General features: G+C 38.9%; 1 protein-coding gene across 1 annotated transcript in view; it reads right to left on the reverse strand.

Annotated features, from left to right (window-relative positions):
* Positions 1–7549: 7549 nt before the first annotated feature.
* The window catches only part of PAK2 (p21 (RAC1) activated kinase 2), an 89841-nt gene continuing 71471 nt past the window's right edge, over positions 7550–25919 (reverse strand). The window contains 5 exon segments of the mRNA XM_047733980.1: positions 7550–11451; positions 11898–12035; positions 21016–21212; positions 23417–23516; positions 25269–25386. Of these exon segments, the coding sequence (XP_047589936.1) occupies positions 11365–11451; positions 11898–12035; positions 21016–21212; positions 23417–23516; positions 25269–25386 (640 nt within the window). The 3' untranslated portion in view covers positions 7550–11364.

The following is a 25919-nucleotide window of genomic DNA, read 5'->3' on the forward strand; positions in this document are numbered from 1 at the left end:
AATGGGCTCTCAACAGTGAAATTAAAGGTATTCAAGCTACTTGGATTGGCTAAAAATGCAGCCTTGCATTGGCAGGGTTTAAGAATCTAGTGAGGCCTGCCACCTGACTCCTTCAAGGATGGCCCTCAGAGCTCTGTCCCTAAATGAACACTGTTTGGGAGGATGTCTGGGTCCGTGATGGCAAGGCAGACAGAATCCTGGCCTCTAGAATGTTTCTCTGTCCCTTAAAGTGAAAACTTTTGTGCAAAGTGTGGACAGAGCCCTTAACAGGACAGACACCAAGGATGATAATGAGCTGTAGAACAGGCCAAATGAATGCTCTTGCTAATAACTGTTGGCTTAAATTAGCTTCTATATGTGTGACAGAGCTTGGCTTGAGACTAGCTCATAATCTAGGCACACAACTGTCATAGGTTAGTTACGCCCCACCATTTCAAATTTTTTGGGTGGCTAGCTGTACCCAAAGAACCTAAGAATAGTGCACAAACTGACTTTTTAAAATTTTTGCAGTAATTCACAAATCATACTTTTCTTTATCCCTATCTACCTCTTCTCCCTCCGAAAGTCCAGAGACTGCTTAATCACAAAAGATCCGCATTATGGAAGACCATGGTACCCTGCAATCCTGAACATGGTCAGTCTTCAAATTTGCCTTGTGCTCTTTCCCTACCTACTAATCCATCCCAATCCAGTGCTAACTAGGGTATTGCAACAGACCCTCAACACATTTAATTATATGACTGAAGAGCTTTTGAACCATAAAGTTTGCACTAAATCACCCTGAAAGGCAGGGGGTGTGGGTGAATAGAACATCCTCTCATCTCTACTTGCTTCCTCTTTTTCTCTTCCTCTCAGCATGACAAGACCTGAATTAGGATGGGTTGAAAATTACAACCTTAGAAAGCAGTCCCATTTAAAACACTATTGACACCAAGCCAAGATCTTACCTGAGAAAACTTGAGAAGGCAAAATTTGTCAGTGTTCTATCATCTTTCTAGAATATTGTCCATGGGGCAGGGCACCTGGGTCAGTGGCTTGAGCATCTGCCTTCAGCTCAGGAGCATGTTCTCAGGGTACTGGGATCAAGCCCCACATTAGGTTCCCTACTCAGCGGGGAGCCTGCTTCTCCCTCTCCCACTCCAGTGCCTGTGCTGTCAAGTAAATAAAAAAAAAAAATCTTAAAAAAAAAAAAAGGATACTGCCCAGTGTTTATCTTCTAATTTACACCCACTACTGTCAAGGTCCTCTGTGTCCTAAAGACCTTCACACGCCAAAATTTTTTTCATCCATTCTCTAAGAGATTAATGCTCAACCAGAATTTAGATTAATGGATTAGTGAGAAGGGGAGAGGGGAGAGGTCTAAAACTTCAGGGGATATTTGCAACAAAGAGAAGCTCATAATCCAAATGAGTATTTTCTTTTTTAAAAGATCTATTTATTTTAGAGAAACAGCATGCAAGTTGGGGGAAGAGGCAGAGGGGAGGGAGAGGAAAAGAATCTCAAGCAGACACTGCACTGAACAGAGAGCCCGACTCAGGGCTTGATTACATATTCCGGAGGTCGTTTCCTGAGGAGAAACCAGGAGTTGGAGACTTAATTGACTGAGCTACCCAGGTGACCCCCAAATAAGTATCTTATTCATAGAATGGACTGGGACATAATTTCAACACTCACACACTGGAGGAAAATACCTGAAATAATAATAAGAATAATAACAATTACTATTTTTTATCATCAACTTCATCTCTTTTCAGCCAAAGGTGATCTCAGGGCCTCCAATTACAAGTGAAAAGAGGATTCCAGAATTTAATCAAGTTTCTTGACTGGTAGGATGTTTAGCAGCCAACAACGAGATGTGGCCCTGTGGAAAACAGTAGACAGCAAATGGGTGGGTACATTCCTTTGGGTAAAGTGGCTCATACAAACAAAACTACTATCCAAAGAGTCTAGATTAGTATACAAGCCACAGTATGGCTTCTAGGAAGTGTCACCTTATACTAAAACTCAGGAGAATATATAGCTCTGACTCTGAACCAATGTTTCATTAAACTGGGATAAACTGAATCAAATTGTTTTTAATCATCTTTAAATCATCTTTTTAATCATCTTTTAATCATCTTTTCAACGTTCACACTTGAAACTATCCTATCCATAAAGCAGTTTCCAACCCAAATTTAAACTCTTTCATTAAGGGGCACCTGGGTGGTTCAGTTGGTTAACTATCTGCCTTTGGCTCAGGTCATGATCTTGGGGTCGTGGAATCAAGCCCCACATTGGGCTCCCTGTTCATCTGGGAGCCTGCTCCTCCCTCTACCTCTGCCCCTTCCCTGCTTGTGCTCTAATAAATAAAGAAAATTGTAAAGAAAAAAAATCAATAAAATCTTCACAGTCTCTTTATAAAGTTTTTTGTTTTTTCCTTTTTTGCATTACTTATTTCTAGGTACTTTATATATTTGGTCTATTACAAATGGTAGATTTTTAAGATAACTTCAAGAGATTCTTGCATACTGTATATTCAATGGTAAAAATACAATCTTACTAAAAGCTTACCAAATCAATAGCTGTATCATATTCCAGAACTTAGTTCAAAATAAATGCTTGGTCATAGCATTTAAAAGCTAGGAATAGGGACGCCTGGGTGGCTCAGTGTAATTTTCAACCCTGCTTTCGGCTCAGGTTATGATCTCAGGGTCCTGGAATCAAGCCCCACATCGGGCTCTCTGCTCAGCAGGGAGCCTGCTTCCTCCTCTCTCTCTGCCTGCCTCTCTGCCTACTTGTGATCTGTCAAATAAATAAAATCTTTAAAAAAAAAAAAAGGCTAGGAATAGGGGCACCTGGGTGGCTCAGTTAAGTGTCTGCTTTTAGCTCAGGTCATGATCCCAGGGTCCTGGGATCGAGACCCAGGTCAGGCTCTTCTCCCTCTACCTCTGCCCCTACCCTGCTTATGCTCTTTCTCTCTCAAATAAAATCTATTGAAAAAATAAATAAAAGCTAGGAATAAAAGTCCTCTATTCTGCAACAAGGAAGTCTGAAAACAGTAGAATCTTAGGAATCCTGAAAACCCCCCAGTAAGCACACTAGCTACCAGCTGAAGGAGTCTTCTTTTTGATGTTTTTTTTTAAAGATTTATTTATTTGACAGAGATCACACGTAGGCAGAGAGGCAGGCAGAGAAAGAGAGGGGGAAGCAGGCTTCCTGCCGAGCAGAGAGCTTCCTGCCAAGCAGAGAGCTTCCTGCCGAGCAGAGATCACAGGACCCTGCGATCATGACCTGAGCCGAAGGCAGAGGCCTTAACCTACTGAGCCACCAGGCGCCCCTTTTTTTTGGTGTTTTAAGAAGTGCCTAGACATTCAGTGGTCAATGGTGATGTTGGTTAAGAGTAGTTTCAGTGATATGCTGAGGGGAGAATCAAGGTGGTAACGAAGAGAGGAACAGTCTCTACAAGTTTTAGTTGAGAAAAATCAAAGGGAATTTGTTATAATAGGAAGATATGTGTGCATGCTTGTTTTGCTGAGGGTTATAGGTTGCAGGCAGAGGACAGCCAAGTCAGTCAGTGACCTGAGGATCTGGGAGGTGGTGAAGTATGGAAACAGGTCCTTGGTGAGGTTAGCTGCAGAGACAGAGAACATCTTCCACTGAGACCAAAAGGAAGAAGGTAAAGATAGAAACATGTAACATTCCAGCTTTAGGGTAGAATAAAGTGTTAAGATGATGGGATAAACGGGTTGAGAGTCATGAGATACTCTGCAGAAAGTAAGAAGAAAAAAAAAATCTAGGACCAAAATGAATGACTGGTGAACACCACCAAGAAAACCCAGCTGAAGATTGAGAAAAATCAATGTATAAATGAGTATTTGTTTAGGGCAGCGCCAAACAGTGCAAAATTACTGTTGTTATAGAAACAGCAAGTATGCACCAGACATCTATAAAAAGTCTATGGGAAAGACAGAATTAAAAGCAAAAAAGAACCCAGAAAAAAACACACAATCCAGAGATAATATGGCATGAATGCCCCCAAATTATTATGTTGAAGTCCTAACTCCCACTGTATTGGTATTTTTGGATATGGGAGTCTTTGGAAGGTAATTATGGTTAAAGGACTTAAGGGTGGGGCCTCACAATGGGATTAGTGCCCTTCTCCAGAGACACCAGAGAGACGGCTCTCTCCTCATGCACACATACAAGGTAGGAGTCCTGTGAAAACACAAGAATGAAACCTACTGTGCCCAACATCTCAATCTTGGACTCCAGAACTGTGAGAAATAAATTTTTGTTGGTTAAATCTTTCAGGCTATTATATTTCATTATGGTAACCTGAACTAAAAAAAAACTCACAATTAATATATCAAGAAAGATATTAAATTCATGAAATAAGAACAGAAGGCTATGAAATGAAGATTAGAAAACAAGAATGAACTTTTGGAGATTAAAAATCTGGGGGGGTGCCTGGGTGGCTCAGTGGGTTAAAGCCTCTGCCTTCGGCTCGGGTCATAATCTCAGGGTCCTGGGATCGAACCCCACATCGGGCTCTCTGCTCAGCAGGGAGCCTGCTTCCCTTCCTCTCTCTCTGCCTGCCTCTCTGCCTACTTGTGATCTATGTCAAATAAATAAATAAAATCTTAAAAAAAAAATCTGGTAGTTGAGGGGTGCCTGGGTGGTGCATTTGGTTAAGCATCTGACTCTTGGTTTCAGCTCAGGTCATGATCTCAGGGTCATAAGATGGATGGATGGAGCCCCACACCAGGCTCTTAGTGTGGAATCTGCCTCAGAATCTCTCTCCTCAACCTCTATCCCCTTCCACTCGTGCTCTCTTTCTAAAATAAGTAAATCTTTAAAAAAATAAATAAAAGGCAAAGAGGGTGGCTCAGTTGGTTGAGCATCCGACTCTTGATTTCAGCTTGGGTCATGATCTTGGGGTTGTGAGTTCAGGCTCCACGCTGGGCTCTGCACTGGGCATGGAGCCTGCTTAAGATTGTCTCTGCCCCTCCCTCACTTTCTCTCTCTCTCCCCTCCTCTCTAAAACAAAAACGAACAAAAAACAAAAGGCAAAGAGATGGAAAAGCAGAAGAGAAAGCCAAAGAAAACAGATGATTAATGCTGGAATTCTAGAAAGAATGGGGAGGAAAAAGTGGCAATTTTTACGATATAATATAAGAATTTCCCAGAACTGAAGAAAAGGAGTCTGTTATCAAGATGGCTTGCATTATGCCCAAAGCTAATAAAAGCATCTACACCCTCACCAAGGCACTTAACGGTAAAATTTCAGAACAGGTGGCTGAAAAACGGTTACATGTCAACATACTATCAGCAATGGCAGGTATCAGACAATGAGTAGTGACTTTAAAATTCTCAAGGAAGATAATCTCCAACCTAAAATCCTGTGTTATCAATTAAATAAATTTTCTGACATACACGTTCTTAAATATTTGACCTTTATGTACTCTTTTTCAGGAAATTAGTGGAAGATGTACTTTTTTGAAACGAGGGAATAAATGAAACAAAAAAATACGGTATCCAAGAAACAAAGGCTCTAACTCAGAAGAAAAGTGAACTTGAGTTTCAGATGCCAGGGTGGTAGAAGGCCTGTAGAGCAAGAGTCCAACACTGCAGTCCCAGCCAAGTTCCAGGAAAGAAAAAGGAACTGTCATTATCCGAGACATTTGTTAGAAAATAGTCTTCAGAGCGTTTTTGCCATTTTGTGGCAAGCCTGGGATAACTTGGTTAATAGGGACATAGGACACTTTGAAAAGAAACAATAAGAAAACAGTAAGAAAATTAACAATAAGAAAAAAACAGGAAAAGCAAGAAATGCTAATGTAATGACAATAAATTACTTAAGTGAACAACACTTCCACATAGTCAGAAGTAAAAGCTGACTACTGGGGTGCCTGGGTGGCTCAGTCAGCCAAGCCTCTGACTTGGGTTTCAGCTCAGGTCATAATCTCAGGGTGGTAAAATCAACACCCCTCCTCCCTGGCACGGGCTCAGAACTCAGCAGTCGTCTGCTTAAGACTCTCTCTTCCTCTCCCTCTGCCACCCCACCCCACACCTCTCTCTAAAATGAATGAATATTTAAAAAGAAATAAAATGGTTACTTGAATAAAGATTGTTACTTTTTAAAAAATAGTCCACACCCAGTGTGGAGCCCAGTGCAGGGCTTGAACACTCCACCCTAAGATCAAGATGTGAGCTGAGATCAAGAGTCGGGCACTCAACCAACCGAGCCACCTAGGCGTCCCCCCAAAATTGCTACCTCACTTAAATGGGAGACTAGATGGAATGAAATGGGAGAATGGGATGGTACGACTGTGCCCAAATTCTCAACTGTCATAAGCAATTACTAGATAAAGTAAATTGTAGAAGTGTCGAGAAATACCTGTTGAAGTATACAATTTTGAAAGGTGAAGATTGGGGTGCCTGGGTGGCTCAGTGGGTTAAAGGGCTCAGGTCATGATCCCAGGGTCCTGGCATTGAGCCCTGCATCAGGCTCCCTGCTCAGCAGTGAGCCTGCTTCCCCCTCCCTCTGTCTGCCTGCCTCTCTGCCTACTTGTGATCTCTGTCAAGTAAATAAATAAAATCTTAAAAAAAAAAAAAAAAGAAATGTGAAGATTAATGCCTACTAAGAACAGCTCAGCGTTAAAAGTAGAATCCTCTGTGGAGTTGGACTTGGCAGTGGGAAGTTTAAAGCTGGTAACCAGCACTGTTTATTACAATTCCTTTAAGATTATTTGGATTTTTAATCTATGTACTTTGGTTTGTTAAAAACCTAAAATAACTAGGCCTGAAACACTTCCCTTCGTTCTCCTTTTTGAAAGATAAAACTTGTTAAATAATGTAGCATAAAAAAATCTAATTAAAAAAATAAAAGCCACAAACTAGAGGGTATTATGCTGAGTGAAATAAGTCAATCAGCGAAAAACAATTATCATATGATCTCCCTGATATGAGGAATTTGAGAGGCAAAGTGGGGAGCTTGGGGGGTAGGGAAGGAAAAAATGAAACAAGATGGGATCGGGAGGGAGGCAAATCATAAGAGACTCAATCTCACAAAACAAACTGAGGGTTGTTGGGAGAGTGGGTGTAGGGAGAGGTTGGTTGGGTTATGAACATTGGGGAGGGTATGTGCTATGGTGGGTGCTGTGAAGTGTGCAAACCTGGTGATTCACAGACCTGTACCCCTGGGCCTAATAATATATTACATGTTAATTAAAAAAAAAAAAGATTATTATCTCAGCAAGGTAAGCATTAGAATTTCAGGCCAAGTTACTGGAGGTATTTAAACAGATCAGAAGTATTTCTCTGGGTCTGACAGCCAGAACATTTGTAAGATATGTATTCTAAACCTGATTTAAAAGAGGGAAGGCTCATGCTACCCATACATTTCTGAAAACTTTTCTAAATTGGAGCTCTGTAATACATTCAAAATAGTGCCATGTTTAACAAATATTTATTCTTAAAAATATCAAAATACTTCTTAAAAACCTATTATCTTTATTCTTTTAAACTATTCTGATCTGAAGAAAGAACTGAAGTTTAGGAAAGGGGAAAATGAACATAAAAAAAAAGTTTATTTCTAGCCCTGAAAGAACAAAATTATTGAACAAAGTCATCAAATACAGCAGTTAATGTCAAGGTAACAATTAAATAATTGAACGGGATTAAATTAAAAATAAAAGTCAATATAAAATTTGAAGACAAAACAGAAAAGACAAACTACTTTCAGTTAATTCCATTTCTATCTACCAAAATAAGGGGAAAAAAAGGTAACACATTCCTACCAAAGATGTCCAATTCTAAATATAATTCTTTGCTTTTCTTAATACATAATGAAAATTTGTTTGACAGAATTATACATTTCTTTCTCCCTTTCATTTGGCAACATTCTAGAATGGCGAGTGAAAAGGACTTCAGCTCTCTCAAGGGCAGGCCAGTGCTTGATTCTCCCTTGTAATTCCCACAATAGCTACCACAGTGTCTTTGCCAAAGTGGTCAATAAATGTGTTCAGTGACTAAAAACTGTATCTGCATTTTTTTCTGTGTTTTTTTTCCCTTTCTTACAAACCCACATATACACACCCTGTGGGAAAACTGATTTTAATTGTCTAGCTTACCTACTATGGAAGCAATGGAAACAAGGAAGACAATTTTCGTTCTATATAACGATGAAATTCCACTATAAAAAACCCAAAAGGAGTATGAATCTGGATTTTAACGCTAATTCTACAATGGTTTTTTATTTTTCACATTTCACTGGATATGGATCTCATTATATTTAACATTTTTAGATTAAAAAACTGATGCAAATTCTTTAAGCACCCGTTTTTTTCTAGCTATAATACTACAGCCCAATTAGATCTGAAATTGTTCTGGCTAGAATACAGTATATATAAACAGACATGTATTTATGTGAACCCTATAAAGAAATACTCATAGGTAGTTTTAAATTGCTTATTAAAGGCACAGGTTCATTCAGGACTGGTGGTAACTGGATACATTTTAAGTAGCTTAATATTTATGTGTGGAAGGGTAGAGAATTTATACTATGTGCCAGGCACTCAATACATGAAAAAAGAGTTGTGTTAGCTTTGATTTCTTATGCTACCACAACTGCTCTACTTTTTTACTAGTCTCAGGTAGGATATAATATTCACTATTTTCATGGTTCCCAGTTTTAACTGTCCCTAAAAGCAGCAAAAGGAACAAGAGGAGAAGGAAACTTTAAGACCACCAGAGAGTCTGAAATACAATAAATATTATAGTAATATTGTTTTCATAACACAAGAGGAGACTAAGGTAACTTTTAGAATTAAATGGGAATTTTCATTCTAAAGTGATGACAAAAAGGGTGAATACAAAAGGTAGTCATTAAAAAAAACATGAATCTTGATTCAGATGTAATTTTTCTTTCAACAAGATCTGAACATTTTAATTTAAAATTAACTAATAAATCACAATTCCATATTGCCTTTAGGATTATTTTGTTCGAAAATGACACATTTCAGAATTAACCAAAGTACATTGCTATTACAAGTTAGTTTATCCAAGTAAGTAAAGAATAAACCACAGTGTAGCTCCCTTAACCTAGGAGTCAGGTTTTAATGACAAAGTCCGTTGCCAGCAATGGACGTGCAGGTAACCCTCAAAGTTGTTGTAAATACAAATCCCAAACTGCTTCTATAAACTGAAAAGACCTTTGTTGAGTCACAGGCATAAAAATGGGGCATTGGCACTGTATTCAAAGAACATGGTCTTTATGACATAGGTAGGGAAGGGCCTTCTAGAGTTGATCATGACGATCAGTCTTAGCATCTAGTTGGTTTTCTATTTCATTGGTAGCATCTTCTTTATCGTAATCCATCCAAACAACTACTGACATAGAATGTTCAAATCGGAAACTCAAGAGGCACTGCAGATTTTCATCAGAAATACACCAGCCTGTTTCTGTAATTTAGTAATAGCTGCAAGTGGCCAAAATAATCCAGAGAAAAATGAAATCCAGAATCAAACTGAAAATAGAGACCATTAAGTGCTCTAGATACAAGTTTCACTATTTTACTCAGTCTTATGAAAACCTTCTTGCATTATCAATAAAAAACAGCCACTGCTATCCTTATATCTTAACACAGATGTGATGAAAAAGATAGGAAATAAAACACTATTCGTTCCCCTAATGTTTCCAAAATATCAAAATTATTTTTATTCATGACCTGTACTACTGCAGGATGGCAAATAGGTGTGAAGTTAATGATAAGTGGTAGTGGGGAACAAACCGTCTGAACCAAACCAGATTTTTTTTCTTTTATGCGGCTTGTGGCATGTCAGAAGGGATGACACCGCTTCCACAAGCAGAATAACAAAATATAAGGAGAGAAAAGAGACCAGAAGGGGGGGGTGGAGAAGAAAGGATACTCTCATAACTAATGCTACAGGTCACAGACCCTCTTCAAATTTTTAAAATAAAAAAAGTATTGCTATTAACAAGCACATTTCATTTTTCTTCTCCAGTTTTTTTACACACTTATTTTTGAAAAAAATCTAAAGTAACTCAACATCTCAAATAATCCACGAATTTATCAAGTACTTAAGTGACTTAAGTTCTCATACATAGTAAAATCTTGGTTATGGGCCGGAAACAATATTTATAACAAATCTCTACAATTTACTGGTCAGAAGCTGCATCTCTATGTAACCGTCATTTCTCTTTCATGAATATAATCTTATCTAATTATTTTAGAGCTCACTGAAGTTCTAGCCTCTCACTTTGTTTCTGCTAGCTCCAAGTATTTTTCTCCTTTAAATGGAAAAAACTTAACTTTTAAATTCTGAAAATTCAATGGTTATTATATTATTTACCAGAGGAGGAGGGGTGAGAGAGGGTTAATTAAAAAACAAACTAACTAAAATTACAACATATACAGAAACTTATTTCCAAAATGAAGGTAAAAGGAGAAAGGGCAAAGTAGCGGTAGCAACCAGTCACAAAGCCCAAGTTGGACAAGAAAGAAAAAATCACTTTGGTTCCTGAAGCCCAATCTGGAGAGGACACAGTCAGAAAAGAAACAAAATTGTAAGGATGCATAATGAATGGGATTCTTTTTCTGTCTCAATGATTTAGTTATAAATATAGATTATTAGTCTCTCTATACATGTAACAAATGCCAAACAACTCACTACTAGGAAATTTCTAAAATTGACTCTTTCACATTTGTTTAAAAAGGTAAAAATCACGTATTTTTCTTCCCTTCCTTCAGTTCAAATTATGAACTGAAATACTACAGGTAGTAAAAGCTGGCCCTAACTTCTATACATAGCTAACCGATTTTGAGCTCCTTTGCCAATATAAGGAGCTACATAGTTTTTATTACATCTGCCTTCAATTTAGGCACAAGAAAAATTTCTCAAAGCAACTCAAAGGAGCAAGGCAAGGAAAAAGAAGGCTATGAAGAAGAGAGAAAAGACGACCAGCAGATGAAACAAATACTCTGAAAAACTCGAATCTGCCATTCAAGTATTGAAAATACTCCCCAAAAGGGACAATGAATGGGATCTATTATGATGAAGTCAGCAAAATAAAATGCAAATCTCAAACACTATAAAATGGCCCTGATGGGCTGTCTGCTGAAAGAAGTTAAGGCTAGTGATTCAGTCTGCAATTCCTTTTGGACCCTATAAAGAAGGGAGTCAATAGAAAGCTGTCATTCTGTTTTGCAATTTTCTCTTGGCTGTCTTCAGGAAGTAGTAGTTTGCTTTTTCCTCCATGTTATGCAGACCATTTCTTTAAACCCCAAAAGAGTAATCATTTTCATATATTAAAAGATTTCTTTTAGAAAATGGAAGAAAGAACACGAGGCCACGACAATGATGTTAACGGTTACTCTTCATTGCTTCTTTAGCTGCCATGATCAGTGGTGTCAGACTGGACAAGGGCTTGGCCAGTTTCAGGAAGGGATGCTGCCAGAGAAGGGAGGGAAATACTTATCAGTGTCACCAGTTTAGAAGCTAAATATTTCCTTTCAATTAAACCCCAAAGACTATTTTATGGATTATAATTTAACAAACACGTATTTCAGGATGTGTATAAAATTAACATAATCAATATATCACTTTATAGTTGAAAGCAGTCCTTTTAGTTAATTTAGTATTATAAAATCTCACCTAAATGACCCAGATACCCACGCCAGCAAATGACCTTGTCTGAGAAGTGACAATATGCAAAACTCATATACTTGATTCAGTATTATAGCTATTTTATTCCCAACACATAAAATCCTAAACTACATCAACTGCCACGCTGCTGGTGATAAATGAAGAGTGAAATGTTATTAACCCTATGTAAACTTTGTTGGTTACTCAAAAAAATCAACTTTATCCAAAAATAGTATTACTTCCAAATTCACCTGTAACAATTCTTTGGCCGAACCCCTTTTCTCCACATCCATCTCCAAACAACGGTTTAAGAAATCCCGAAATATTGGGGAAAGTTTCTCTGGATTCTGAAGTTCTGGAGTTCCATTAGTTGCTATCAGGTACAAAGCCTAAAAATAGAAGAGTATCTCTGACATACTTAAGGTAGCACAACAAAGAGACAGCACTTTATCAAGTTTATGGATCTCTCACTTCTTCAATTTTTTAGAGAGATTTTTAAAAGTAATCTCTACACTCAATGTGGGGCTCAAACTCACAACCCTGAGATCTAGAGTTGTACACTCCACTGACTGCGCCAGCCAGGCACCCCTGGATCTTTTACTTTTTTAAAGATGTTCACCAGAAATAATAAACTCAGGTGTAGTATTATTTCTGCCCATTTGTAGCAGTTCTTTTCCCTTTACTTTTAGATGTTACATTCCCCTAATTTTTTGCAGAAATTAGCTTTATCTTTTTGGGGAGGGGTTACAAATTCAATACATGTTGATAAAAGAACTATAATACATAAGGGTATAAAGAAAAATAAGCACAATCACACTACTGACATACAGCATCCATTTGCCTTTCTCAAGATTTTATTCCAAGTCACACCAGATTTCAAAACAAGTTTTTATTTGCATTCTAGTTAGTTAACATATAGTGTTAATACTGGTCTCAGGAGTAGAATTTAGTGATTCAGAACTCCCTCCTTTTTTAAAACTAGCTGTATCTATATAGCTATACGTGACACAGGCAGAACAGGGGACTTTTAGGGCAGTGAAAACACTCTCTTATGATAATGGATATAGGTTATTCATTATACATTTGACCAAACCCACACAACTGTGTAATACCCAAGAGCGAACCCTAATGCAATCTGCAGACTCTGAGTGATAATGATGTGCCAACGTAGATTCTCCAAAATGTTTTTTTTTTAATTTTGCAATTCCCTAACTGCCTGATGTTGAGCATCTTATTATATGCTTATTTGCCATCTGTATCTTTTTTTCTTTTAATATTTATTTAAGTCATCTCCATGCCCAACATGGAGCCTGAACTCATGACCTCGGGATTAAGAGTCATACTCTTGCTCTACTGACTGAGCCAACCAGGAACCCCATCTGTGTTATCTTAATTATCTGTTGAGATCTTTTATCCATTCTTACATTAGTTTATTTTCTCATTGTTGAAGTTTGAAGAGCTCTTTATATATTTTGGACAGCATCTGATTATCAGATGGGTGTTTTGCAAGTATTTTCTCCCAGTCTGTGACTTGTCTTTCCATTCTCTTAATAGTGTCTTTCTCAGAAAGGAGATTCCCATTTTCTTTTTTTTTTTTTTTTAGTTTTATTTAAGTAATCTCTATACCTGACATGGGGCTTGAACTCACAACCCCAAGATCAACAATCGCACACTCCTCCAACTGAGCTAGCCAGGATGATTCCAATTTTAATGAAGTCCAATTTATCAATTTATTCTCTCATGGATGGATCATGCTTTTTGATCTAAAAACACTGCCAAACCCAAGGTCGCCTAAATTTTCTCCTGAATTATTTCACATTTCTGCAGTATAACCAAAATGCCATCAAAAAAGGGATACTGACGCTCAAACCATCAGGATATGGGTGTGCCTATTTCCTCGCTATCTGCACTCTAATGCCCATCTGCCACTGCACACTCCCCTTTCTGCCTTCATTTTTTCCATACCATTGCCCTACCCCTCCTCTAAACCACTCTTTCTCTAAGCCCTACCTCATCTACTAAGTCCTGGCTCTCCCCTGAAGGACTGCCTCATCCACAGCGGTCTCTAGGGGTCACCATTCCCTCCCAGAATTTGCGCCACTGCACCCAGAGAAGGAAGGTCCTTGTGGCTTCTCATTGCCTCTCTGAGATACCTACCCTGTCCTCCAGAACTCCCAGGCTTGCAGACTCATCTCCACCACATCTACCAAACACTGTTGTCATCATCTCTAACAGTACTCATAACTCCCAGGGATTTCAACAGCTTGAGAGGCTGGTGAGAGTTCCTTGCCTTCATCTTCTCCCATGCTCTTGTCCTTTGGCCTCCCTCAGCCACACAAGCCCATGGTCACAGCCTGTGCCTCACCATCAGTACTCATGACCGCAAGCCTGGAAATGCAGCTGCTCTTTACCTCCTACTTTTTTCACTCTGGGCACCCCCAACACCAGCAATCCCTTTGACTCTGCTGAACCTAAATCCCACTGATCTTCCAGTGTTCACCACAATCGCCTCTCTGATCCTCTTGCACTTCACAGCATTCACTTTGCTACACATTAAAACTGCTTATCCCTTGCCTGTACCTGTGCAGCTAAGGACAGTGGAAGAAAAAGATACATTCCTGATGACTGGCATCATTCACCTCATCATTAACAGGCCCATAGGACATCCAGCATTTCTACTACATATTTCCCCCTTTCACTCACTCTCCCACTCTCTGCTCTCTGTTTCAGGACACTCATGTCTCCTTAGCTCCTCTTGGCAGTGACAATTTCTTCGACTTTCCTTTGCTTTTGATAACCTTGACAGTGTGGAGGAGTACTGGGTCAGTTTTTATACTGTAGAATGCCCGATATTGGAATTTGATGTTTTCCTTGCGATTACAGACTTTGAATATGGGCTTTGGGAAGGAAGATCACAGTTAAAGAGTGCCATTTTCACTGCATCATATCAAAAGTACATACTACCAAATTAATTTATGACTGTATGTTGACCTTATCTGAGGTCTGTGCTTGTCAGGTTTCTCTTCTTCTAAAAGTTACTCTTTTTTTTTTCTTTTTTAAAGATTTTATTTATTTGAGAGAGAGAGAGACAGTGAGAGAGAGCACAAGCGAGGAGAAGGTCAGAGAGAGAAGCAGACTCCCCATGGAGCCAGGAGCCCGATGCGGGACTCGATCCCAGCACTCCGGGATCATGACCTGAGCCAAAGGCAGCCGTCCAACCAACTGAGCCACCCAGGCATCCCCTAAGTTACTCTTTTCTCCACTTTTTATACTCTGCTCTTCAGAAGAAAATCACTATGTGCTGTCTATACTTAAGGAGTGGGGAGTTATGCTCTATCTGCCTTAAGGAGGAACAACCACAGAAATTATTTGGAATTCTTTTCATGAGATTTGTCCCTTCTGCCCCACTTATTTATTTATTTACTCACTTACTTACATCAGCACGGACACATAAACATTATACTGAGGGTTATTATCCCTTACTACTTTATTTTGTGGTTCAAATTGCTGCATCTTTGGCCACTAGAGTGCTTTAATATGGCCCTTGCCCCTTTCATGAACTCCTAAGTGTGAGCTCTTCTCTTTAATTCAGTATGACTTATGATCCTATTTTATCTCCTTAGCTGAATTTTATCAGGTGTAATTCATTCTTTATTTTAGGGCTTGCTGAAGAGGTGAGAGCATGTGTCTTTCCATTTTCACAACCATCTCATTATTACACCACTTCCCACAGACTGCATCAATCTTACGGTTCTCCCCCTCAGCTTTATGCTTTTGTCATTTTACTTTTATCTACGTTCTTTTCCTCCCCCTCCATTATTACTTTCATGTAAAGTTTTATCTTTTAAAAATATTTACATAAGGAAAAAATCTTATATATTTACTCACATAGTTATTTTTAGCACTCTGATTCTTTTTATAGAGCGCTATTACCATTTTCTTTCTGCTTGAAAGACTTCCTTTAGTATTTCTTATACTGTAGATCTGCTGGTAATAAATATTTTCAATGTCTGTGTCTAGAAAAATCTTTATTTCACCTCAGTTTTTAAAAAGATATTCGCTGGCTGCAGAAGTCTTGATTTCTCCCTCCAAACTTGGTTACACATATATTAGAACATCTGAAGCTGTCTCACTATTGCTATTTTTCATCTTTTTAAAAATTTCATTTCTGTTCCTATTTGCTCCAAAAGTTGCTACCCTTCACATATGGAATGCAGTTACAAAAACTGCTTTAATGACTTTGTGTGCTCTTCTCTCTGTCAGTTCTGGTCTGCTGCAATGGGTTTTCTCATCATGGGTTGTACTTTCCTGCTCTTCTGTCTGCCTGAATAACTCTGACGGGATATTTACGTGCTTGTTGGCTGCTGGATATTTCCATATTCCTATAAGTATTCTTGAGTTTTGTTCTGCAACACAAGTTACTTGGGATCTCTTCAGGTCTTGTTTTTCAGATGGGTTAGCTGGGACAATAGCAGCAGGTAGTCTAGGGGTATTTTTTCCCACCAGTGAAGCAAGACTCTTTTGAGTCTTCTGTTCAATATCCTGTGTATTGTAAGGTTTTCCACTGTGGCTGACAGAAGCAGGCAGTATTCCCAGCCTCTGTATGAGCACCAAGCACTGTTTTCTTCAATCGTCTATGGGTATACCCCTGACCTTGGGTAGATTCTTCACAGAGATGCACCAGTGTCTGCTGAATGCTCAAGGGGACTCCATAGATTCCGGAATCTTCTATGAGACTTTCTCCTCTCCTGCTCTCTGTCTTGCAAACTCTAGCCAACTTGGTCTCCTCAGACTTTAAACTCCTTCTCCCTAATTCAAGGAGGCCATTGTGTCCCACCTACGTTCTTCCTCCCTGCACAGGGCTTAAAACCCTCTCAATACATTAAGCTGGACCAATCACAGTGCTCACCTCAAGCCTTTCCCACCTTTGGAGATCACTTTCTTCACAGATGTCCAGTGTCTTGCAAACCATTGTTTCACATATGCTAAGTTTTGCTGTTTTACTTTAGGCAAGGGTGGTGAATCTGATACCTGTTACTCTATCTTGACAGGAAGCAGAATTTCCTTCTTGCTAAGTTTCCAACAATTACATTCACACACTGCCAACCTGAATGATCGTTTTAGTCCTCAACTTACTTGATTAGCTGTGGTTACTGACAAGCAGACATCTCCCTTGCTTTTTGCATGGAGAATCAAAAGCATGTGTTTATTTGGTTTTGTGTACCTCTCCAGCCATTCCTCCTCATTCTCCTCTGCTGGTCTGCTACATCAAGTGTTAACTATGGATCGAATGCTTCAGGATGCAAGCTGAATCTTTTCTACTGTCTGTCTATGCCTACTTGGCCTGGTGATCTTATCCAGACATGTAACTTCAATTTCTGTAGCTAACAAGTCTCAATTTTACACCTCGGGCCTGATCCTAGATGGCCATACCCAACAGCCTATTCAACATATTCACCTGGATGTCTCTTCCCCACCCCAAATTTATTTATTTATTTTGAGAGAGAGGGCGAGCACTCGAGCCATGTGTGCAAGAGGGGAGGGAGAGGTAGAGGAAATCTGAAGCAGACTCCATACTGAGGTTGGGCCGTGGCAGGGCTAGATCTCACAATCCTGAGGATCATGACCTGAGCCAAAACCAAGAGTCGAATGCTTAACTGACTGAATCACCCAGGCAGCCCCTCACTTGGATGTCTTAGTAGGCACTACAAACTTGACATGTCTAAAACATGCTAAAATGTCACCTCCTAATGTCCCACCTGCCACCCCCACACACCACTCTACTTGCAGCCTTCCCCAATTTAGTTAAGGTGAACTTGAATTTCATCATTCCAGTTGCTTAGGCCAAACTCTTAGAGTCATTTCTCTCTCTCTTTCTCTCCCAGATAGGCTCTCCTTTTAAAATATATCTGGAATCCAACTACTTCTTCTACTACTTCCCACCTCTACTGATACTATTCTGGTCTAAGGTCCATTATGTCTAATCTTCTAACTGGTTTTCCCATATCTATCTCTGCCTCACTTGAAAATCTTTTCTCAACAGAGTAGCCAGAGTGATCCTATTAAAATACAAGTAAGACCATTTAACATCTCTGCTCCAAACTCTCCAGTTGTTTGCCTGTCTTACCTATGTAGAAGCCAGAATTCTTATAAAGGCCTGAAAAGGCACTACATAGTCTGGTCCCATTTCTTCACTGATCTACCTTTTTCCTCCTGCTGTATGCTCCCTGTACACTAGCTATGGGGGAAATCCTCAATGCTCTCTGAATATACCAAAAATGCCTCTGTTTCAGGGCCTTTCAGGTGCTGTTCTTTCTGACTGGAATGTTCTTCCCTTTGGTAACTCAGTATAACTCTTGTATCTTCTAATGTTCTAATGTCACCCCAGTGAAGCCCTCTCCAAGCACTCTTGTGAAACCAAACACTCTCTTGACTCCCTCTCTATCAGTCCCAGCACTTAGTCTCTATCACTTCATATACTACATATTATTCTTATTTTTTCTCTTTACTTTCTATGAGGGCAGGATTTTTTAAAAAGATTTTATTTATTTGAGAGACAGAGAGCGCACAAGCAGGGGGAGGGGCAGAGGGACAAGCAGACTCCCCACTAAGTGTGGAGCCACACATGGGACTCCACCCCAGGACCCTGAAATCACAAGCTGAGTGGAACAATTAACCCTCTGAGCCACACAGGAAACGGTGAGGGCAGGAATTTTTGTCGGTAGATAGCACTTTGTATGGTGTCTACCACAGAGCAGGTATTTGAATCAATATTTGTTAAATGAATGAAATGAGAGGGTTTTAAAAATTGTCCCAAAAGTGTTCTAAAGCTAATCACCTCTATAAAAGTACTTAATTTCTCACCTGAACTTTTTTTTTTGCAAGGAGATGAAAAACATTCAGGAAAAAGAGCATCAAAATACAATGCCACCCAGAAAGGGCCTCTCCTACATATACCAATTACTTGGCCTCTGGAGCCCACTTTATAGTAAATCCAACTTAGTTGGAAAAAAATTAGGAAAAAGAGAGTCTGGCAGTAAGCCTATAGTCATACATGGTAATTTAAGAACTTTTAAAAATAACTGCTTCATTGAGGAGTAATCCATGTACTATAAAAATCACCCTTGTAAAGTGTGTAATTCAGTGTTCTTAGTGTATTCGTAAAGCTGTACAACCATGACAACTAATTCCAGAACATTTTTATCCCTCTAAAAAGAATACCCACGTGTATTGTAGTTATTCCTTCTTCCCTCTTCTCCTCAGTTCCTAGAAACCATTAATCTCCTATCTTTATGGATCTGCCTGTTCTATTTATTTATATATATAGATAAATAAATATATCTATTCAGAGATTTCATATGCTGTTGATCCTCATTACTTGCAGATTCCTTATATGTAAACTCATCTACTCATGCTAAAATTTGTTTAACCCCCAAACCAATACTCTCAGTGCTTCTGTGGTCATTTATGGATATGCGCCGAGAGGCAAAAAGCATGGCGCTGATGTGCCGTCTGGTGTCCTAAGTGCAAGGAGGCTGTGATGCACCTTGTGGAGAAAACACATTTGGAAAGCTTCATTCAGGTGTGAGTTATACGTATACCAGCTGTGCCTTCAACATTACTCAATCAACAATATGTATGAAAATGGCTTTAAGAAGAAACACACATCAAGCAAGGTTATGGACTGATCAGTTGACAAAAATGTGACCATAAGCTGGGGCACCTGGGTGGCTCAGTTGGTTGAGCGCCAACTCTTGATTTCGGCTCAGGTCATGATCTGAGGGTCATGGGACTGAACCTCGAGTTGGCTCCCAACTCCGCACTCAGTGGGGAGTCTGCTTGGGCTTCTCTCCCTCTGCTCCTCCCCGACACTCACACACTCACTCACTCTGTCTCTCTCTCAAATAAAATAAGTAAATGAAATCTTAAAAAACAAATGTGACCACAGGCTTGCAGGAACCCAACCCTGTATTTCCCCTAGCAGCAACAGTTCAGCATTTAATTGCTTAATTCAGTTATCTGTGGCTTTGCAAAACCTAATTACCATGAATGACAAAAACTGACTGCAAATGGAGTCACATCATAAGTGATCTTTTGTGTAGGACTTCTTGCATTTAACATAATGCTTTCAGGTTTAATGTTGTCTGTATCTGTACTTCATTACTTTTACTATGACTAAATAATATCCCATTGCATTGATATACCACTTTTTTTGATATACCACTTTTACTCACCCATTCATCAGGTGATTGACATCTGGATTGTTTCTACCTTTTAACTATTATGAATAATGCTGTTTCGAACATTTGTGTACAAGTTTTTGTGTGGATGTATGTTTTAATTCTCTTGGGTATATACCTAGCAGTGAAATAACTAGGTTATATGGGTAACTCAATGTTAACTTTTGAAGGAATTGTCCAATTGTTTTTCCAAGTGCTGCATGCACCATATTACATTTCCACTAGCAATGTATGAAGGTTCCAATTTCTTCACATTTTTCACTAACACTTATTATTGTCCATCTTTTTTTTTTTTTTTAAAGATTTTACTTATTTATTTGACAGACAGAGATCACAAGCAGGCAGAGAAGCAGGCAGAGAGAGATGGAAGCAGGCTCCCCGCTGAGCAAAGAGCCCAATGTGGGGCTCGATCCCAGGATCCTGGGATCATGACCTGAGCCAAAGACAGAGGCTTTAACCCACTGAGCCACCCAGGTGCCCCTATTGTCCATCTTTTTGATTACAGTCATTTTTATAGGTGTGGTGTAGTATCTTTTTGGGGTCTGATTTGCATTTCTTTAGTAACTAATGATATTGAGCCATATATGGTAATTTAAAAGTAGAAGTAGAAGGAAAAAGAAAGGAAAGAAAGACAGAAAGAAGAAGAATGAATGAACTCCTCAACTCTCTACCTCATCTGCTGAAAGGCCTAATTGTTTCAAGTCTACCATCCCCATCTGTAACTCAGGACCCTCGCTCTTTTGTTTGTGAGCTTTAACATTGCCATCTACACAGATTTCTTATAGATGTGACCTTGTTCTCCTCTCCTGTGTACCTGGCAGTACAGGGGCCAAGGTTCAAAGCCACTATCTGAAGAGTACACCTAGAGATCCTTTGCGGAAAAGTAAACAAAGTCTTACTTAAGTGCAAAATTTAATACCATACAGTTTACTAAAAATCTACAAACTCTTTACCTAACACATTCAACTCAATAATCCAGAAGAAGCAAATATTTTTAGACGCAGAGACTAGGTTATATCGACATTGTATCCTAAATTTTTGACTAGTGGCTGGCGCAATCAGATTCTAAATAAATGTTCTGAAGAAATGTGTTTTTCTAAAAATAAGGCTGGTGTTTAATTGCTCTTACCCTCAAGGGATTTTCATTGAGGTATGGAGGCTCTCCTTCTACCATCTCAATAGCCATGATACCCAGAGACCATATGTCCACTTTAGGGCCGTAAGCTTTCCGTGTAACCACCTCTGGTGCCATCCAGTATGGCGTTCCAACCATGGTACTTCTCTTGCTCTGCTCAGGGGTGATCTGGGCGCAGAACCCAAAGTCGGCTATAAAACAAAACAAAACATATCTACAGTTAATGGTGCCCATGGATACTTTTATCTAAGAGCTCATGACAGATGACTTAATTAATAACATTTGACTATTCAGCCTCTTCTTTTTTAAAACTGTATTCAAAAAGTAAACCAGGGGCACCTGGCTACTGAAGAGTCCATAGAGCATGCGACTCTTGATCTCGGGGTTGTGTTCAAGCCCCACGCTGTGCATAGTGCTTACTTTAAAAAAAAAAAAAGTAAGCCAGAATGGGTGTCCGAGGTACAATGTAGAATGCAGAATGGGTTTACAAGTATCTTGATGATGTTATATACTCTCACTTTGTTTAGTTTTATTTCCCACAAGCAAAGGCCAAATGATCAGGTGGTCTTTTATTCTAAAGAACTATCCCAAAAATTTTAATAAAGTTGAAAAAGGAAAGTTACCAAAGGTGAGCATCAAAACTAAAATTCTACAAATCAGGTAAAAAGGTCCTCACCAGCTTACTCTACTCCAACCACCTCATTTTGTAACAGGCACAGAAAGCCTAGGTTAGCACTGAGTGTTAAATTTAGTGGGATGAGAATCTTTGGGATGAGAATCTATAATTTTTTTCCTCCCTTCTACAGACCCATTCTATTTCAAACTCAACTACTACTAACATTTAGGTTTGTAAACTTTGGACTTTTTGTTATGAATTTACACAGGTACAAACATCACCTGTGAACTGAATGGTTTATTTGACCTAGTTAGGACACTCTGTTAAACTGCTTTTTTAAAAAAAGTAAACTCTACCCCCAACATGGGGCTTGAACTCACCACTCTGAGATCAAGAGTCACATGCTTTACCAACTAAGCCAGCCAAGTGCTCCAGCAAATTGTTTTTTAAAATTTATTTTTAGAGATTTTTCCATAGTTGTAAACATTGATCTACCTCATTACTATAACCACACAGTATTACAAAATAACAAAATTATAATTTACCATTCCCATACTGCCAGACATTTAAGGTACTTTTTGTTGTTCTTTACAATGTTACAGAGAACAACTTTGTATTAACTGTTGTGCGTATGTTCAATAATTTTATCCAAGAGAATACTAAGTGAGCAATTGTTCAGTCAAATCATATTTATAGCTAAAATGGGTACTTGTAACAAACCAGGTACTGTTCCAAGTATCTTATAGGAAATCAACACACCTAATCCTCATGGTAACACTGAGATAGGTACATTTATTAATATTATTCTCATTTTATAAACTGGGAAACTAAGGCATACATATTTTTAGATAAGTTATCCAAGATCATTCATCTAGTATGTGGGAGAGCAAGGACAAATTTATCCAAAAAAGTCTAAGTCAGCTTACATGTGTATCCACCAAAAAAGTATGAGAATGTCCATTTCTATTTTGCCTGCTGATTAAGATTAGTAATCATATTTTTGACCCCTTTCCTGTGGTTGAATAATCTCCAGAAGAAATATCTTAAAAAAGAGATATTGAAAAAGGAGTCAAACACTCCAACAGAACAGAAGGAAAAAATTTTATCTGTTCATCCAAGAAATGCCTTGAATTTTGCATAGTTGGAGGAACCTCAACACAAGTTCTTCTTGAATCCTCCAGATGGCAGTGGTTGAAACTGACAGATTACAGCCAGCAGAGGAAAGAAGTCCAGGACTTCTCCCACCATGATTCTATCAAGTCTGATACAGAAGATAATTAGGAACAGAGGTTTTGTTTCTAGTCATCTCTCAGGTCAGGGTCATAAAGCCCTCCCCCAAATAGGCCATGCTCTATCAAATCCTAAGAAAGCTGAACAGCACAATGAGAAAGATTTACCCTAATAACAGAGACAAATTCAAGCTTATCTTTAGAAGACAGTACCAACAGGACAATCCCAGGCACTATTCCTCAGTGCTTTACATTTTTAATTCTCAGAGTAACTGAGACAGTAACTATATTATATATCTGAGACAGTAACTATTATTTTCCTTACCATCTGAGAACATAAATACAGAGATTAAATAACTCACCCCAAATTATTCAGCAAGTAGTAGCTGATCTGCTATTTAAACCCAAGCTGTCCAGCTCAGAGTCTATATTCTTTACCTTCTCCCTCCCCTTCCATATATTAAGTCACAAAAATATTAACAGGTTTCTTTTTACTTAAACAAAAGGCAGAACTATAGTAATAAATGTTACTTAATCATTTGCTACTTACTAAGTTTAACGGATCCTTCCATCCCCAAAAGCACGTTGTCACTTTTGATGTCTCTGTGGATCACTTGATTAGCATGTAAAAACTCCAATGCCTGTAAACACTAAACAAGAAAAACACCTATCAATGAAACAGTCCCTGAAAAGTCTAAACGAAGTGAGACATTACTTATGGCCTAAAGCATTGCTTCAGAATTCTAATCGAGCCCCTGAAAAGTAGGTAAGAACCTGGGAGGTCCAGTTCTATCCAGCTGTTCACTGATGTGATGTTAGGATATTTTCTTCATTTCTTTTAGAGCAGATTTTACATAAAGTGATTTCGACAACTTAGACACCACTGATGAAAGAGTAACTTTCCTCTTATGCCATGTTTCAGAAAACACAGAGTCAGAAGTAGGGAAAAACTCTGCCCCCTTCCTTAAAATTCAAGAACAAGATTAGAGTTTTAAGATCTGCTTGCCCCTGTTTTTGAATATTGCCTGAATATAAAATGTAAGCTTGGAAAAAGTTGTATTTTTATTTCTTACCCCCACTAGAGGAGAACAACAAAATAAAGACTGTATGTTATGAATAACAACTAAAAATCTCATTTAAGATATTCTACTATCCATTCAAGGAAAGACAGATAAACTGTACTACATTTACCAAACATTTTTTAAAAGATTTTATTTATTTATTTGACAGAGAGATCACAAGTAGGCAGAGAGGCAGGCAGAGAGAGAGGGGGAAGCAGGCTCTCTGCTGAGCAGAGAGCCCCATGTGGGGTTCGATCCCAGGACCCTGAGACCAGGACCTTAGCCGAAGGCAGAGGATTAACCCACTGAGCCACCCAGGCGCCCCCCCAAGCATTTTTTTTTTTTTTTAAGATTTTATTTATTTGTCAGAGAGAGAGAGCACAAGCAGGGGGAGCAGAAGACAGAGAGAAGTAGGGACTTCTCAGTGTGGGAGTTGATCCCAGGACCCTGAAGATCATGACCTGAGCCAAAGGAAGATGTTTAACCAGCTGAGCCACCCAGGCTCAGTTCTGCATTTACCAAGCATTTAAGCAGATTCTTGAGAACAAATCCTCCTCCAAACACTTGTACAACAAAAACAAATTTGTTACAATTCAAGGAACTCCTAAAATAATTTTTAAAACAATTATAAAAAGAAATTATTAGAGAAACAAATTAAGTATGGATACATTCTTTTAATACATTTAAAAGCTGACAAGTTTTTGTCAGCTTTTAAGTGACCACTCTTTGTTAGAGCTATGTTACTAAAATACCATATTCATAACTGTTAAAGAGTTCTTATTTCCTCCCCTCCTGAAACAACCAAATGGTCTACCCCTTCGGTGGAGCATAATTAACTCAGAAATACAAATTTTTAGTTTTAGTTTAGACTTAGGCAATTTGGCAGAATTCTACTGGCTTAAGTAACAGTATGTCTAAAAATTAAAGAGTGAATATCAAGAAACACCTAGCTTTTCACCTCTGAGGAGATTAATAAAGCCAGAAGCAGACTTAATACTTAAGGTGAACATGTGTCCTGCTTTGTGAGAGACAGTCCTTTTTTCCACTATCGAGCGGCCTTTCCTTTCACTCTTAAAAGTACTCTGTTGGGATGATAAGTTCTAATGACGAACTCCCTGAAATTTACCTGTGAGCTGGGCTCTTCAAAATCCATACTTTATTCCAGAATTAGCTTGCACAGGAAGGATTAAATGGTATGGAGACAACCTGCACAGAGTATGTAGAGAAAGTATCGCACATAGTAAAAATCACCTGTGCGAAAACTCTCCTCCTCCATTTTTTTTTTTTAACCTCCTGCTAAGGCTGTATGGTTATAACTTACCGGAAAGTGAGCGCACTCACCTCTCTGCAGACAGCGGCGATCTGTGCTTCATCCATGCAGGTCTCTGTCACAACATCAGTAAGTGATCCCCCAGCTAGGTACTCCATTACCACAAACAGTTCATCTCCCATCAGGTAACTAAGAAAACACGGAAAAACACACAAAATACACGCGCGTTTTTACTTTCACACCACTCTGTGCTTAAGAATTCAAATGTCAGACTCCCTGATCAGGAAGCTAGAAAGCTGGAAGCTGTGAGGGCCAGGAAGAAAACCGGCCAGTTGCAACACCACAGTGCGGGAAAGTAACTGACAGGGACTAGGACTTTTCTGAGTGATTTCAGAGCTGGCCTACAATTGTAACTTGATCGTTTCAATTAATATAACACTGTAAGGTAGGAATCATTCGTTCTGTTTTACAGATGAAGAGATGGAGGCTTGGAGAAGTTACTCACCCAAGTTCACATAGCTAGTAAGTGACAGAACCAGAATCAGAAGCCAAGTGTAATGGATTCCAAAGCTATGGCTTACTTTTTTTTTTTTTTTTTTGCTCTTCTTTTTCTTTCTTTTTTTTTTTTTTAAAGATTTTATTTATTTGACAGAGAGATCACAAGTAGGCAGAGAGGCAGGCGGGGGGCGGGGTGGGGGAAGCAGGCTCCCTGCTGAGCAGAG

Source organism: Lutra lutra, chromosome 1 (genome assembly GCF_902655055.1).
Source record: "Lutra lutra chromosome 1, mLutLut1.2, whole genome shotgun sequence".
Lineage (NCBI taxonomy): Eukaryota > Metazoa > Chordata > Mammalia > Carnivora > Mustelidae > Lutra > Lutra lutra.